Genomic DNA, 16,221 nt, shown 5'->3' with positions numbered 1-16,221 from the left:
AGCCAGTGATTGGCTTGCTACCCCGGGAGATGGGGATTTTGCTCCCTTACAATGCATCAGGGAGGCTGCTCCTCCCCTTTTCCCCATTAAGCTGATCATGCCCCTGGGGGTCTGGGTGTCCCATGTTTAAATGCTGCAAGATGCGCATGTGACTCACAGCTGCGCCACGTGGGACACCATGGTGACATCACACTGTCCTTTCTGCAGGATCCCCCTGACATGCTCATCCCCCTTTTTTTTTTTTTAATTTTAAATCTTCATTTTATTGAGATGTATTCACATACCACGCAGTCATACAAAACAAATCATACATTCGATTGTTCACAATACCATTACATAGTTGTACATTCATCACCTAAACCAATCCCTGACACCTTCGTTAGCACACACACAAAAATAACAAGAATAATAATTAAAGTGAAAAAGAGCAATTGAAGTAAAAAAGAACACTGGGTACCTTTGTCTGTTTGTTTCCTTCCCCTATTTTTCTACTCATCCATCCATAAACCAGACAAAGGGGAGTGTGGTCCTTATGGCTTTCCCAATCCCATTGTCACCCCTCATAAGCTACATTTTTATACAATTTGTCTTCGAGATTCATGGGTTCTGGGTTGTAGTTTGATAGTTTCAGGTATCTACCACCAGCTACCCCAATTCATTAGAACCTAAAAAGGGTTGTCCAAATTGTGCGTTAAGAGTGCCCACCAGAGTGACCTCTCGGCTCCTTTTGGAATCTCTCTGCCACTGAAGCTTATTTCATTTCCTTTCACATCCCCCTTTTGGTCAAGAAGTGCTCATCCCCTTTTGAGAGATAAAGTCGCAGGGCTCAGAAAGTTGCAGGCCCCAGATGGTGCGAGTGCTGAGAGTCAGCCGAGCTCACTGTGGCTGGGAGAGGGCCGCCAGCAACGTGACTGGGGTGCCGTTGGGGGTTCCCTCCTGGTGCGTTGCTTACTAGGGCTTCAGCCAGCACCCACCATGGAGCCCTCTTGTACGCGAGGGATGTGGGCTTCTCGGGCGTGAGCTGTTTCCCCCCAGGGCTCCTGCTGCAGTGGCTCGCACACAAGGTGTGCCCGGCCCTGCCGGGACTGCCCTCGCCCCGAGTTACACATGTGGCTCCGGAGGGTCAGTGGCTTGGCTGGACCAGGTGCACGCAGGTGGCAGAGCCGGGTCTCGTCCACCCTGCGGTTACCTGCTGCTGCAGAGCAAACTACCCCCAAGCGGAGGGGCGCGGAGCGTTTGTTTTCTCACGGTTTCTGTGGGTCGGGAATGCGGAGCGGCTTAGTTGGGAAGCTGTGGGTCAGGGTCTCACAGGAGGTTGAGGTTGAGCCGTCAGCCAGGCCCGGGGACCCACCCCCACGATGGCTCACTGCCCCAAGTCCTTTCCATGAGTGGCTTGCGTGCACCCATGGCTTGGCAGCCAGTGTCCCCAGGGGGAATGGTGCGGTGGGAGAGCACAGGGAGGAGGCTGCAGGGTCTTTTGTGGCCTGGCCTTGGAAGTCACGTTCCACCACTGTGGCCAGATGCTCGTTAGAAGTGAGTCTCCGGGTCCTGCTGTCACTTGAGGGGAAGGGCAGAGGCTTTGCGTTTCAGAGAAAGGCAAGTCCGTGAACTCGTGGGTGTGTTTAAAACCCCACAGGGGAGAACGGAGAGGCAGGAGCAGAAGGCCCAGGCGGGAGCGGGTGGCGTGGGTGTGGGCCGTGCAGCTCAGTCAGGGGCCTGGGGGTAACTGGAGGGGGGCCTGGGTGGGCGGCGAGATCCAGGCCGGGGAGCAGGGAGCCTCGGAAAGTTCTTGAAGGAAGCATGTCCTGACGTGGGGGGACGGAGCTCCTGGCTGCAGGTGGGGTGGCTGGGGGGCAGCTGCTGCCTTTGGCTCCCGTCAGCCTCCTGGCTAACAGGGGCCCCTAGAACTGCGGCCTTTGCCCTGGGTAGGGGTACCCCCAGCTGGGCCTCCTGCATCCACTTCCCTGGTGGGGGGCCCCCTCCTGACCTCAGCTGCTTCCCTGCAGAGCTGGTGGCACATGGGGACCTGGTGCAGAGCGTGGCCTGGAGCCAAGATGGAGCCCTCGTGGGCACGGCGTGCAAGGTAGGCCTGCAGGGTCCCACCCTGGGGGGCCATGCTCTGCCTCTCGTCCTCGCAGTGTTTGGGGGGGCAAAGGGGTACAAGGTCAGGACGAGCTGCCGTGACACCCTCCCGTCCTTTGGTTGAGACCCGCATCCGGGAGCCTCCCCTGAGACCCTCACACCTGGGCCTGGGGTCCTGGCGAGATGGGGGCCTGAGTCGAGCCCCCGCGGCCCCCCATAGCTTGCCTGGGTTGTCCACGCTCCTTCCCCTCCTCAAGTCTCGCCACGTGCCGGGCCCCACGCTGCAGGGAAGGCAGACACGGGCCCAGGAGTCAGACAGTGGAAGGACCCAGCACTGAGGGGCACAGGAGGCTTTGAGCTGGCTGGAGAGAGCCCGCAGGGCAGAGGGAGAGCACAGGGGGCACATGGGGCAGGGCAGGCCTGGAGAGTGTGGGGGACCCCCCGAGGCTGGGTGCATCAGGCAGTGACGGGAAAGGCTGAAGAGCTCCCTCTAAGCAGTGCGTTGCGGGGCTGGAGCAGTGTCTGAAAATGACGTGGGCACCTCATTTGGGTGGGGGGGTGCCCGGGCTCAAGAGGATGCTGGAGCTGGGTAGAGGCAGTGGGTCAGGGTGGGCATGAGGCGCTGGAGGGTCCCGGGCACAGCTCGTACTGCTGGCCATGGGCATGTGTGAGGGGCTTGGCGCATCCGACCCCCCTGCTTTCCCCCGAGCTGTTCTGGGTCAGGAGCTCGGGAGGCCTGGCCTGGGCCCTGGAGTCGGGCCCTCTCAGCCGTGCGTCTGCATGCCCCGAGTGTGCCCCTGAGCGTGCTGTGGGCGACCAGGGGCACCTGTCCACGGGGCAGGTGTCAGCGTCTTCAAGGCAGAGCATGCGCCCGGCCCCGAGGGGCCTCAGAGGGGCCAGGGCTGCAGACCCCGTGAGCATCAGACTGCAGGAGGACACCTTCCCTTGCTGTGGTGATGGTGCCCTGGGCCGAGTGTGGCCCCCGCTGCCCGGACGGCCCTGTCCCGTGTCTGCCCTCAGCCGGGGGTCCAGTCGGGCAGCAGCTTGGAGGGCGGGTTCCTCGGGGGCTCGCCCTCAGCCCTGTCCCATGTGCCACCCCAGGCAGGCCTCTGCGGGGCAGGTGTCGGGCTCGACCTGGGCACACCTGCGGGACAGGTAGCGAGGGAGGAACCGCCAACACAGTAGCCTCTCCCGGAGCTCGTGGCCGGGCAGAGACTCAGTGACCGATCCGCCCCCCGCGGGGGTGACTGCTGGCCCAGCGAGGACTGTGAGGGGCAGGTGTGGATGCCTCCCTGGGGAGCCGTGTTGGAGCGGACGCCCATAGCAGGGGACGGGCTCGCCTTGGGGGCGAGAGGCTGCAGCTGCAGCTCCCGGGGCAGGGGAGTGGGCCGGGGCCAAGGGGCACCGTGAATTGGGGTGCTTGAAGGGGCCGCGGGACCCTCTGGCTGCCACGGGCGGGTGGTGAGAAGGGACCTGGTCGTGGCGGGGAGCCGGGTGCTGCCCGCAGGGGAGAGGCCGTCAAGAGGCAGCTCAAGAGAAGCTGGCGAGCAGGAGGCTCACGGGGAGGGCACAGAGCCCAGAAGGAATGAGGGGCAGGCCGGGTGGGGGCCCAGGGGTCCCCAGAGCCGGAGCTGGCCCCGCGACCTCGAGGGCTCATGGGGACCCAGCACTGACCGGCCCTGACTGGGGCTGCCCCTGGGTGGGCCTTGGGCTGCAGCCTCAGCAGCCAACTCCGCCCAGCCCTGGGGCCGTGGGGGGCCGCCTGCTCCTGCAGTAAGCTCACCCCGGGAACAGCTTTTCTGGTTCCTGGTTGGATGTCAGGGCACCAGCACTGTCCCTTCCCCTGTCTTCCTGGGCCCCGGGGGAAGGGCGCAGACGGCCACTAGAGGGTGCGCGGGAGCCGGGCTGGGCTGCGCTCCGTCTCCCCCACCCGGAGGTGCCTCGTCACTTGGCAGCACAGACGGTCCCCAGGCCTGTGATGGAGGCGGATCCGAGCCCAGGGCGCTCCTTGCTCTGGGGGGCTTCTCCCTCGCCCACCACCTCGGGCTGAACTTTCGCACTTGGAGGGGACAGAGCTTCTTTGGAAGAAGCCATCAGGGAAGCGGTGGTGGTGTGGGGAAGGTGAGGGTGCAGGGGTGCCTATGGCGGAGCCATTGCCTCCCAGGGAGGCCTCCAGCGCCAGGGGGGTCCCTGTGGGAAGCTTCTGTCCTCCCCCCAATTTAGTCCTGAGCCAAGCAGGGCCCCCCAGGCACACGGTGGGGGGACTTCCCCAGTGATGTCCCAATGTGCAGCTTGAGCTTCTTGCCACACTGCTGGGGGAGATGCCAGGGCCCCTCTCTGAGGACTCCCCTCTGCCAGAGTGAGGTGGGGACGGGGCTCTGCTCCCAGCTTTGGCGAGGAGGCAAAGAGCAGATGAGCCGCAGATAGAAGGCAGACTCTGCCTCCATCTCTCTGTGGCCCTCCCTGCCTGTCTGTCTGTCTCTCCTTGGCCTCTCTCTGTCTCTCGCTGTCTGTCTCTGAACAGCCTCCACACCACGAGGCCTGGGAGTGGTGTTAAGAGTGACCCCTGGACGGTGCCTGCCTGGCCATGGCAGGTCCTTGGTAGCCTGCAGTTGGGAGGGCTTCGTCGGGAGTGACCCACGAACCCTGGGACCCACCATGTGTGTCGGGAGGGCTGGGGGCCGATCTGCTGAGGGAGGCCTGGCTCCTGAGGCCCTCCTGGGCTGGCCCCCCCCAAGATCCCTCAGCCTCAGGTGTGCTTACCTGGGGCGGCCTCCATGCCTCACTCCAGGTCCCTCCAGTAGCCCCCAGCCCCCACCTCCAGCCCCCCATCCTCCCACAGTCTCTTCCCCTCCATATCACCTGCGGGCACGTTCCCACCTCCACACCTTAGCTCATGCTGTTCCACCTCTTGTGAATGCCTTTCCCTTCCCTTCCTGGTTCAGATCAGGTCCAGTTTCCCCCCAAAATCCCTGACTGCTGAACCACATGTGTCTCCCCGTCTTCTTGGTGGCAGCAGGGCTGTGTGCTCTTTGCAGTGTCCCCAGCACCAGGCAGGGCCAGGCACATTGCAGGCACTCGGGTGGTTTTCCTCTGTTATCCGAAATCCAAGAGGTGCCCACACTGATTGACTCGAGGGAGAGCCGAGCTGAGATGCACAAAGGAAAAGCGAGTCACTCCCCGTCCTGGTCACCAGCGTTGCCAGACCAGCTGGTGCAGGTCAAGGCCGTTCTCCTTGCTCAGCAGACTCGCAAGGACAGGGACCTGGGCACACAAATTGGAATTTTGGTTTGTGTTCACCACGGTAGAATCACACCATGCTGTTATTCTGCAAATTCCTTTCACGCCTAACAGTTTGCTGTGGCCAGGCCTGGGGAGAGCTGGGGGCAGGTCCTGTCCCAACTCTGCCCTCATTGTGTGTGCGTGTGTGTGCACATGCCCACATGCACACACTGCACACACAGGCACACACACCCAATGCACACACATGCGCACACACATTACAGATACAAGGCCCGTACGAGGGACAGGCATTTTATTTTAGTTTGGTCCTTTTCTTCCTCTTTGTCCCTTCCATCCCCTCTTGGAAGCTGGAACCACAGTGGCGCACTGGTGGGGGGTCCTGATGTCTGAGCTCGTCTTCCCTGCTCAGATGGGGAAATGGCGGAAATGAAGTCGTCAGGGGAGCCCCTGAGTGCCGGGCCTGGCCTGGGAGGACACTCATGTCCCAGCTCAGAGCTGGAATTAGGTTCTGGGCTTCCAGTTCCCCATCCCTGTGGCGTGGTCACGGTGACAGCCCCACTTCCCTGGGCAGTTGGAAATTCGATGTGGGGGTCCCTGCCAGCCGGAGCAGCCGCTCAGCAGGGGCGAGCTGTTGTCACTGAGTTCCCTCTCCCAGGCTGGGGGGCTGGGGAGGGGTCCCCTGGTGGGGTGTCAACCCAACTCCGGGGGCTGGGATGAGCCTGGGGTGTGGACACAGGCCGGCTCCTGGGACACTGACCTGTCTCCTCCTGTTTGCTTTGCCAGGACAAGCAGCTGCGGGTCTTTGACCCCAGAACGAAGCCCAAGGCCTCCCAGGTAAGTGGAGTGGGCCTGCTGGGGTGTGGGGCTGGTTCCTAGGGACAGGCTGTGCCCAGCCCACACCCTGCGGTGAGGCCCGGTGGGCACATGGGGTCACCTGGGAGCCAGGCGCCCGCTGCTGGAAGCCGCTTCTGGGAAGGCTCTCTGGGTCCTGGAAGGGCCTGGCCCTGGGCCCAGGGTGGGGCGCCGCCCGGCTGCCCGCCGGCCCTCACGGAGGAGGAGGCCTGCGGCTTCGGGCAGCTAATTTGAGATTCCAACTTCCTCCCCGCTTTGGGTCCCCGGCCCCCACCCTCCTTCCCGGGCACAGTCTGCAGAGGCCAGCCCTGGTGGAGCCAAGACGCCCACTAGGGCCCAGGGCTGCCAGCCCCCACCCGGGGCCCCTGTGTTCTCTGAGCAGGGCTCGGAACCGACAGGCTTGTTTGTTTTTTTAAGCTTTATTCACACACCATACAGTCCATCCAGAGCGTACAATCACAGAGTTATGCATTCACCACCACAGTCAGTTGAGAACTTTCCTATTGCTCTGAAAAAAAAAAAATCCCATCTTCCTTACACCCACCCCCGTCATTGACACTTAGCTTTGCTCTAGTACCTTTGTTACAGTTGATGAAAGCATATTACAGCGTTACAGTTAACTGTAGTCTTTAGTTTCATTAATTGTATTTTTCCCATATATGAATCTATCGTACACACTTCATACTGGTGACCTACATTTGCTCTAGTTTATGTGAAAACTTGCTTGAATCTGTACAGTTAATGGCAGTCATTGTGCACTATAGGTTTCACTGTTATACAGTCCCAGGTTTTATCCTCTAGCTTTCCTTTTAGTGGCATACGTGACCGCAGACTTCCCCATTCAACCAAGCTCACGCTCAGTGCTAATTACCCTTACAGGATTGTGCTACCATCACCTCTGTCCATTTCCAAACACTTACGATCAACCTTATTAAAAATTCTGTACACCTTAAGCATCATCTGCCCATTCTCTCTTCTCTTTCTATCTCCTGGTATCCTATATTCTAGATTTTAACTCCCAGGGTTTGCTCATTATAGATAGTGCGTATCAGTGAGACCATAAAAATATTTGTCCTTTTGTGTCTGGCTTATTTCACCCAACCTAATGTCCTCAGGTTCATCCGTGTTGTCGCGTGCAGCAGGACTTCATTCCCTATTACTGCTGACTAATTCTCCGTCGTACGTACATACCACAGTTGGTTCATTCATTGGTTGATGGGCACTTGGGCTGTTTCTGTCCTTTGGCAGTTGTGAGTAATGCTGCTGTAGACATCGGGGTGCAGGTGTCTGCAGATCTCCTGGGTATATGCCTCGTAAAGGGATTGCGGGATGATATGGCAGTTCTATGCTCGGTCTCCTGCTGAACTGCCACGCTGCCTTCCAAGGCGGTTACACCAGTCTCCCTTCCCGCCAGCAGTGGATGTGTTCCTGTTTCTCCGCATCCTCTCCAGCAACTGTAGCTTTCTGTTTGTTTTTTTTTTTTGATACTGGTCATTCTAATAGGTGTGAAATGATATCTCATTGTGGTTTTTTGTTTTTATTTAGAGTTTTTTTTTGTGGTTTTGATTTGCATTTTCCTAATAACTAGTGAAGCTGAGCATCTTTTATTTGCTTTTTTAGCCATTTGTATTTCCTCTTTGGGAAAGTATCTATTCAAGTCTTTGCCCATTTTTAAATTGCGTTATTTGTCTTTTTATTGTTGAGTTGTAGGATTTCTTTATATATTCTTGAGATTAACCCCTTATCAGGTATGTGGTTCCAAATATTTTCTCCCATTGAGTAGGCTGCTTTTCTACCTTCTTGGCAAAGTCCTTTAAAGCCAAAAGTACTCAGTTTTGAGGAGATTCTATTTATCTATTTCTTCTTTTGTGGCTTATGCTTTGGGTAAGAAACCACTGCCTACCACAAGATCTTGAAGATGCTTCCCTTCATTTTCTTCTAGGTGTTTTATGGTCCTTGCTCTAATGTTCAGGTCTTCGAACCATTTTGAGTTAGCTTTTGTGTGAAGTGTGAGGTAGAAGTCCTCCTTCATTCTCCTGGATGTGGCTATCCAGTTCTCCAGCCACATTTGTGGAGAGAATCCACGTGCTTGGTGTGTGTGGTTGGAGCTCCATGTGGGGCAGCAGGGACCCGTGTCCCCAGCCCAGGTTGGGGCCCTGGGGGAGCACATCCTGGTGAGAGGCTGTGACAGCAGCTCAGGGCCCAGCCCTGGGTGCCCGCTGGGGGGCCGACCTTGGAGCTACGCCTGAGCACACAAAGGGGGACGACTGGGTCCAGGATCTGCGGTGGCCAGGTGGGGCTGGGGCGTCCTTAGTGAGGGTCCTGCCACCCCAACCGTGGGGAGCACCACGGAGTTTTAAGCAGCAGGTGAAACGAGTGGGTGGGCTGTTATAAAGAGGACGCCCCGGAAGCCCAGGAAACTTCTTCCCCAAGGAAGGCCTGCACTCCTCTCCCCCAACTTCTCGGAGAAGCTGGGTCCTGGGCACCCCCACCCCCACCCCAACCCCCCTCGGGTGGCATGGTGCAGCCTTTTGGCCAGGAGGGTCCGGTCGGCGACCCCGCAGACCGCTCAAGGCCAGCACCCCCCCGTCTTGGCAGGGCAGCCGCCGTGGGGAGGTGGCGCTGTCTGGAGAAGCCGGCCCCTGGCCCCGGGACGCTGGGTGGTGGCTGCTGGGGGCTCAGAGTGGGCGGGTGTGAGCAGTAGCCCTAACTCAGGCGCTTTCTTCTGCCAGCCTCCAAGCTTTGCCCAGAAAGGGGGGTTCCCGGGTCAGTTGAAGGAGGGCTGCTTGAGCCCAGGTCGGCTTTGCTCTCCCACCCGGCTCCCCCAGCCTCCCTCCTCCTGCAGCCTGGGGAGTGGGGGGCGGCGGCGGGCCGAGGTGGGGCTGGGGTGGCCGCCGTCCAAGGGTTCCTAGAAGAGGGAGGGAGAGGATCTGGTCCTGGGGCGCCCCTGGAGCAGACCTGGGAAGAGCGGGGGCGGCTGCAGCCCCCTCCCAGGCGCGGGCCGGGCTGGGCTGGCTGCTGCGGGGGCCGCGGGCCTGGAATGCCGCCCTCCGCCCTGCCCCCCACTTCCGCCCGGGGTGTCTGGCCCACACCTGGCTCCTATTAGGAGAACCGCGGCTGGCCGCCAGGGCCGGTGCAAGCCGAGGGGCCGGTTCCGGGGGCTCCCCTGCCTGGGAGCACCTTCTCGGGAGCCCCCCTTCCTGCCGGATGGGGCGGGGGGCTAGCAGCGGCCTTTGGGGGTCAGGGGAGGATGCCCTGTCACCCCCCCCCCCCCGGGCCCATGGACTCTGTGACTCACGTCACCCAGCTCTGATGGGAGGGGGGCAGCCGGGGTGGGGGTGGGAGTCCTCCCTCCAGACCCCCTTTGGGCCCTGTCTCTGGCTACCCGGGCTTGGAGCAGGCAGACCCGGGGCTCCCTCTTGTTCACACCCACTACTTGGATTTTAATATTAAAGATTTTTTAAGAGTAAACCTTATCTTTAGAGCAGTTTTAGGTTTACAGAAAAATTGCTCATGAAGTAGAGGGTTCCCTCTGGCCACCCCCGAACCTGTTTCCCCATTTAGGTCTTGCCTTAGTGCAGTTCAGTTCTTAAAACTGATACATTTTCAATACCGATAGCTCACAGTTTCCATTAGAGTTTGCTCTTTGTGTTGTACAGGTCTGGGGTTTTTCCTTTGGCTTTTCATTAGGTGAGTTGGATTATAGAAAAATCATGCAGAAAGTACAGTTTCCCGCAGAGGTCTGTAAGTTTTGACGGATGCTCCCCATCCTGTTGCCACCATCGCGGTGTCACATGGAAGACCCCACGGCCTCAAGTGCCCTGGGTGCCACCTGCTCAGCCTCCACCTGCCCCGAGCCCGTGGCCACCCCTGATCTCTTTACCGTCTCCACGGTCTGGCCTTTCCCGGGCTCCTCCCTTATGCCCCAGCGCGTGGCTGCCACCACCCTTCAGCTCTGTCCCGCGACGAAAAGAGCCGGGGGCTCAGGCCAGTCCAGTGGCCCTCCTGGCTCACACTCCTGAGTGGACGGCCCAAGCCAGGCTCCTGTCCCACCGCCGCCCCCTGCCAGGCCAGCACCCAGGGTGGGTCGTCTGTCCGAGCCCCTGGCCCCCAGCTTCACCATGCCAGGCCTGGGGTGGGTTGGCCGAGATGCTGAACCTGGGTGTACCTGGGAAGGGCAGCCCAGCAGTGGAGGGGACGCCCAGGGAAGAGGGGGCCAGGCAGTGAGCCCCCGGCCTCTGCCTCCTGACTGCCCTGTGGGGAAGGCGGGCCGGGCCTGGGGCCTGGGTGTCGGGAGCCCAGAACTGAACCTGGCAGAGGAAGGGGGTGGGCGCGCAGTGGAGGCTTCTTGTTTTGGAGGCCGGCAGGGCTCTGGCTGCCCCGGGCAGGAGCCCCTGCTCCCCCAACAGCCCACCCCACACAGGAAGCGTCACCATGGGGACGCAGGGCTCCGCAGCACCGCAGCTGGAATGCAGGGTATGCGCCTTGGCTTCTGCCCCGGGCTGGGCTGCCTCTGCTGGCCACAGCCCCCCACCCTGCTCTGGGGCTAGGGGTCAGGGACACCTTCCCCGGGGGGCTTCTCCAGGAGCAGGACTCCGGCTGCTGTTGGGGCACAGGCCTCTCCCTGCAGCACCCGGGTCCGCCCTGCTCCCCGTGGCTCCCTGGGGGCCTCTGTGGCTGAGGGCAGCTGGCTGCCTGGGTCCCTGTGGCTGCAGAGAAGGGACTTTCGAAATATTTGGGGGACTGAGTATTGCTCCAGTGACCTGGGAAGAGAGGAGGTAGGAGGGGATCAGTGGCCACCCCCTGGGCAAACAGAGCTGGGCCCCCGAGGTGGGGTGGGGTGGGGGCTGCTGGGCCACAACCGAAGGTCTCACCTTAGCTCAGCTCCCCAATGCCTCCCCGCCCTCGGGTCTCCTGAAGCCGAAGGCCCTGTTCTCTCTCCCCCAGGGTGGGGGCTTCTAGAATGTTTGCTGATGAGCGGGGCTGGGAGGGGCGTGGTGAGCTCCCTTCCACCCGCACCACCCTGAGCCCCCGGTCCTCATGCAGCCCCAGCCCACAGGGACAGAGAGCCCACACACCCCTTGGCTGTCTTGTCGGGTGACGCGGGCACGTGGTGTCCTCCCTGGGCCTCTGGTTTCTCCGTGTATGGGACAGGAAGGTGGGAGACCCGGGCCGAGGTGCCTTCTGTCTCCAGCCTGCGCCTTGGAATGGGAAATGCTCGGTCACGGCCCGTCGGAGCCTCAGCCCTCACCGCCTTCCTCCTGCCCTCGCCAGCCATGCTGGCTGCTTCCCACGCGGGGACCTGCCCTGGTCTCAGGAGGCAGCAGACCATGCACGGGCCTGAGGGCAGAACTTTGTGCCGTTGGGGCAGGGAGCACAGGCCCAGCCCCTGCTGCTCCTTGACGACCCGGCTGACATGTCCCCTTTCCCTGAGGCCCCTCCGGACCCCACACATTCGTCCCCGCAGTTCTACTCTCACCATACCCTCTTCCTGCCCTTTTACAAAACGCACGTCCAACGTGTGCCAGGCACAGCCCTGCCCCTGCCAAGGGTGGTCACTTCCTCCTCCCGGCGGCCCTCTGAGTAGGAGCTTTTCACAGACAAGGAAACTGAGGCCCAGGGACCTAGCCATCCGTGGCCACATCGGGTACTCCACCCCAGCATCTGACTGCGCGGCCTGCACTCTTGACTTCTTTGCTACTTTGGGGCACTTGCGATGCAGTGCGATGGAATCCTGATTGCTGTTGGGGTCACACCTCCCTCCCCAGCTCAGATATCCCGTGGGCTCGGGGACCTTTCTGTTTTCTTCGCGGTATTCCCAGCGCCTCATCACGTGTGTGGCTCGGATGCCCGTATGCCCAGCCCTCCCCCGAGTGCCTGCAGCCCCCCACCCCCGTGCCTGGCCTGGGGAGACCCCATGTGCTTCCGGAACCGCTGGGTGCAGTACGCGGCATCGCGAGCGGCAGCGGGGTGTGTCCACTCGCTCCAGGAGGGCAGGGCCTGCAGTGGCCCATCGCTCACCCCAACCCCCAGCCCTGCTGGTGTGAGGCGAGGGGCCTGGGGTCCCGGTTCCCAGGCTCCGGCCCCCACTTCCTGTGCCGGCACCGGGGGCGAAGGGAGCAGGGAGCAAAGCCCCCTGAACGCTTCGGAGCCATTTCCAACGTCTCCCATGCTGGGGTCGGCCTCCGCAGGGCTGGGGGGGCCGGCCCAGCTCCGCACAGGCCCCGTTCCTCCGTCGTTCATTCCCGAGGAGATCGTGGGAAGCTGGGAGGCCGCAGTTCAGGATGAGCTATTTTTGGTAACAGGGTCCTTTCTCCCAGGCTCCGGGGCCAGGGTGACCCGGAGGGAGCCGTTTGCATTTCCTCTGGCCCCTCCGCTCCCCCCAGCCCCCATCCCCCACCCCACTCCCCCCCCACCCCGGCCGGGAGACAGGGCCACTCGGTGTGAACTCACCGTCCCTCCCCGGGGGCCGTTTCCACCCAGCCTTCCTGCCGGGGGTGAAGGGGGTGCTTCCTGGCCCTCTGTGTCGGGGGGTCCTCCCCAGGCTGGGCAGCGGCCCCTCAGCAGCCCCCGGGCGAGGTGAGTGGTGATGTCCCCAGCTCCTCCATGTGTCGATGGCAGGTCTTCGCAGCAGTGCAGGCCACATCAGCCCCATTTACGGACAAGAACGATGCGGACTGGAAAAGGGGTGGGCTCCCCGGGGCCTGGCAGCTCCTGGGTGTGAGGGCTCGGAGCAGAGCCTGGGGGTGGTGGTGCTTGGCGAGGGGCTACCGCCGGGGAGCAGAGCTGCAGCGGCCACCGTCCCGGCCGGGAGCCTGGCTCAGGAGGCCCTCGTGCGTCCCAGGTGGCCGTGGGGCTCCTGCCCTCCGTAGGCTCACAGCAGGCGGGCAGCAGCACTTCCCACCCAGGGGGACGGGAGCTGGTGGCTGAGCCCTGTCTCTTGCCTCCTCCAGAGCACACAGGCCCACGAGAATGGCAGGGACGGCCGGCTGGCGTGGACGGGCGCCCAGGAGCACCTGGTGTCCACTGGATTCAACCAGGTAGGGCCCGTCCTGGGCAGGCAGGCCCAGCCGGGGACCGAGTCCAGACGTGTGGCACCAGCACCAAGTGGGCAGGGGGCGGCCCATGCCCGGGCCCTGCAGGTTTCAGAGCCCCAGGGGAGTGACCCGCCAAAAACAGCACATTCCTTTTGCAATAACTAAGCGTGACCCCGGGAACCCCGTCCACCCTGCAGGGACCGGGGTCCGTGGAGGGAACGCCTCCTGTCTCTGGTCACCTAAGGGCTCTTAAAGGGGCAGGACCTGAAAACCCAACTCGCCCAAGCTGGCCTGCCTCGCCACCACCCACGCCCGCCCCCCAGCCTTGCTCTGGGTTCCTGGGGCCACGTAGGAACAGGCCTCTCTGGGCCCCTGTCTGTACCCTTACAGATGCGGGAGCGTGAGGTGAAGCTCTGGGACATCCGGCTCTTCTCCAGGGCCCTGGCCTCCCTCACCCTCGACGTCTCGCCCGGGTAGGGACCCCTGGGCATGCTGGGTAGGGTGGGCATGTGGGTGGGGCCCTGAGGGGCCTCAGGAAGGCTCAGAGGCTGTCCCCGGGGGCGGGGTGGGCAGGGCCTGAGCCAGAGCCACCCTCTGGAGCCCACTGCTCCTGCCAGTGAGCGGGAGGTGGGATGCCAGCCAGCATGGGTGGGCACGGTGACTGGACAGAGTGGACATGGCCATGGCACGGTCTCCTGGCCTGGGGCTCCCCTGGGACCTCTGGGAGGACACTTGGTTCATTCCGGAAGGGTTGTGACTTGGCAGTCGTGTTGGGGGAGGCACCAGAGAGCACGTGACTTTGTGGTGGCGTTTCGGTGGGGTGTTGGGTGGATGGGGGGCAGCCTGGCTGGCGGGCCTGGGGGCACGAGACAGCTCCTGGGGGACCCCAGACACCGCTGGTATTTGCATAGTTAGCTCTGCACCCGCCGCACACTGTTCCCTGCCTGTCCCTGCTACACCACAGCCTCCCACGGGCAGTTTGGTGCCCCAGGCAGGGGGCCGTGGGGCCAGCACCTCTCATCCCTGCATCCCCCCAGCAAGCACTGGGGGGCCACCTCCAGTGCCCACGTTCCTGCCAAGGGGACTGTGGCCCAGGCAGGCTCCGAGCACCGGCCCGTTCCGCTCCACGGCCTGACTCAGCCGTGACTCAGGGAAGGGGGTCTGTGTGTGACGTTCTCAGGCAGGGGTGGGGCCTTGGGATCTGGGCCTTGGGGGCTGGCCCAGCCCCTTCCTGTTCCATTTCACAACTCAGGAGACTGAGTCACGGAGGACATGGTGGCCTGCCCAAGCCCCGGGATCAGCAAGGTGGGGCCTCTGGCGGCTGGTGACCGTGCAGGGGCTTCCTGGGACCCTACCCAAAGAGACCCCCTGAGGACCAGTCGTAGCTCTGGTCGAGGGCCCCAGGCGAGTAATGGGGTGCAGGGGCCCCCCACTTCCTCTCACGGGTCCCAGCCTACAGACGAGGAAGCCAAGGCCAAGGCGGGTTCAGTGCCGTCCATAAAACTGCTCTGCAGACGGGAGGCCAGCCAGGCTCCATTCTCGGCCTGCTCCGCGCCCAGGGGCTTGGGAGGTGCCCCCCAGGACTCTGCGGTAAGGAACTGGACTCCGGTGCTCTCTGGCCCCGGGCCTGTCCTTCTTGGGCCCTGATGCTCAGCTGGCGTCTCAGCCTCCGCGCCTTCCTGGGCGGCTGGCCCCTCCCTCCAGGGCCCCCGATGCGTTGCTGGGGTGAGCTGGCCAGCACCAGCCCTCAGATGCTCCTTCGCCCACCACTTCCTGCCTTCCAGGCTCCACCCTGCCTGGGGTGAGCCCATGCCAGACCCTCTCCCCGCAGAGCAGCCCCAGCCCAGCCTGCCACGTGGCCCCCGGAGGACGAGGAGGCCTGGACCCACCGTGCCACTGGCCAAGGCTTGACCCTGTAATCACAGCCGTTAAGAATAGCCACACAGAGCCAGTGAGGCCTGGAATTTCCCAGCTCACTCTCAGCTGGGGGCCAGGCCTATCCCACTCCCCCTCGGCCCTGTACACCCCCTAGGCCATTCCTGGTCCTGCACAACCTCCCCACCCCCCACGACTGGCACCTCCAGGCCCCCACAGAGCTGGTGATGCCAAGGGAGAAGGGTAGGCCCCAGGCTGCTCCAAGAGGTGGCACTCCCCCACCCCACCCCAGCTCCCTGAAAGCCCCCTGCCGGCCCCTGCAGTGTCCCCAGGTGGGGGCCAGGAGCTGAGCCAGTCGAGACTGCAGGAGGGGAGGGCACTGCACTGCTTGGGCATGACTACGGGGGTCTGACAGGCATCCCTCTGGTCTCCGTCCACCCCCTCCACTCCGTCTCATTCATGACTTTGCACTCGGCTTGGGCAGAACAGTGTGTGCTCTTGGAAGAGCTGGGGGTGGGAGCAGACACGTGCCCTGAGCCCTCTCTCTGTCCCCTCCCTGGGGGCATGCAGCCCCGTGCCCACGGTTGGTCCCCTTCACATGCGCGGGGAGCACACACCTGCCTCACCAGGACATGCGCCTCATGGGGCTTGGGCAACCCCTTCCTCGGCCGTCATGGCAGGGGGCATCCCAGGTGGTCCCAGCATTCGGCGTGCCAGCCTGGTGCTCGGTGTGGGGGTGGGTGGCCGGAGGGCTTGGACTGGAGGACAGCTTGTGCTCCGCCCCAGGAGAAGCGAGAACCATACCTGTCTTAGGTGTGCGTGCGAGAGTGTTTGGATATGAGGGAGTGTGAGCGTGTATGAGTGTGCGAGTGTGTGAATGGATGTGAATGTGTAAGTGTGTGGAGTGCCAGGGAAACGTCAGCGGCCAAGCAGACGCCCCTCTTCCATTTCGCCCCTGAGGCCCAGGCAGTGGGGTCTCTGCCGAGGTGACCCCGGCAATGAGCCTGTGCAGGGTGGAGCCTGAGGTCCCGGACTCAGGCCCAGGTCCCTGGGGGGGGGGGGTGCCTAGGCCCTCCTGCTCCCCCCTTGCAGCCCAGGACAAGGGCCTGCTGCTTCTGCTGCTCACAGGTAC

At 62.5% G+C, this 16,221-nt stretch overlaps 1 protein-coding gene across 2 annotated transcripts in view; it reads left to right on the top strand.

Annotated features, from left to right (window-relative positions):
• The window catches only part of LOC119517966 (coronin-7), a 52,381-nt gene that overhangs the window by 11,265 nt on the left and 24,895 nt on the right, over positions 1–16,221 (top strand). For both annotated transcript variants that reach the window (XM_037815060.1, XM_037815061.1), the window contains exons 6-9: positions 2,007–2,083; positions 6,109–6,159; positions 13,131–13,217; positions 13,605–13,687. In XM_037815060.1, coding sequence (XP_037670988.1) covers positions 2,007–2,083; positions 6,109–6,159; positions 13,131–13,217; positions 13,605–13,687 — 298 coding nt within the window. The remainder of the gene's footprint in view (positions 1–2,006; positions 2,084–6,108; positions 6,160–13,130; positions 13,218–13,604; positions 13,688–16,221) is intronic.

This window comes from Choloepus didactylus, chromosome 21 (assembly GCF_015220235.1).
Source record: "Choloepus didactylus isolate mChoDid1 chromosome 21, mChoDid1.pri, whole genome shotgun sequence".
Taxonomy (NCBI): Eukaryota; Metazoa; Chordata; class Mammalia; order Pilosa; family Megalonychidae; genus Choloepus; species Choloepus didactylus.
This window is presented reverse-complemented; position numbering and strand designations above follow the sequence as displayed.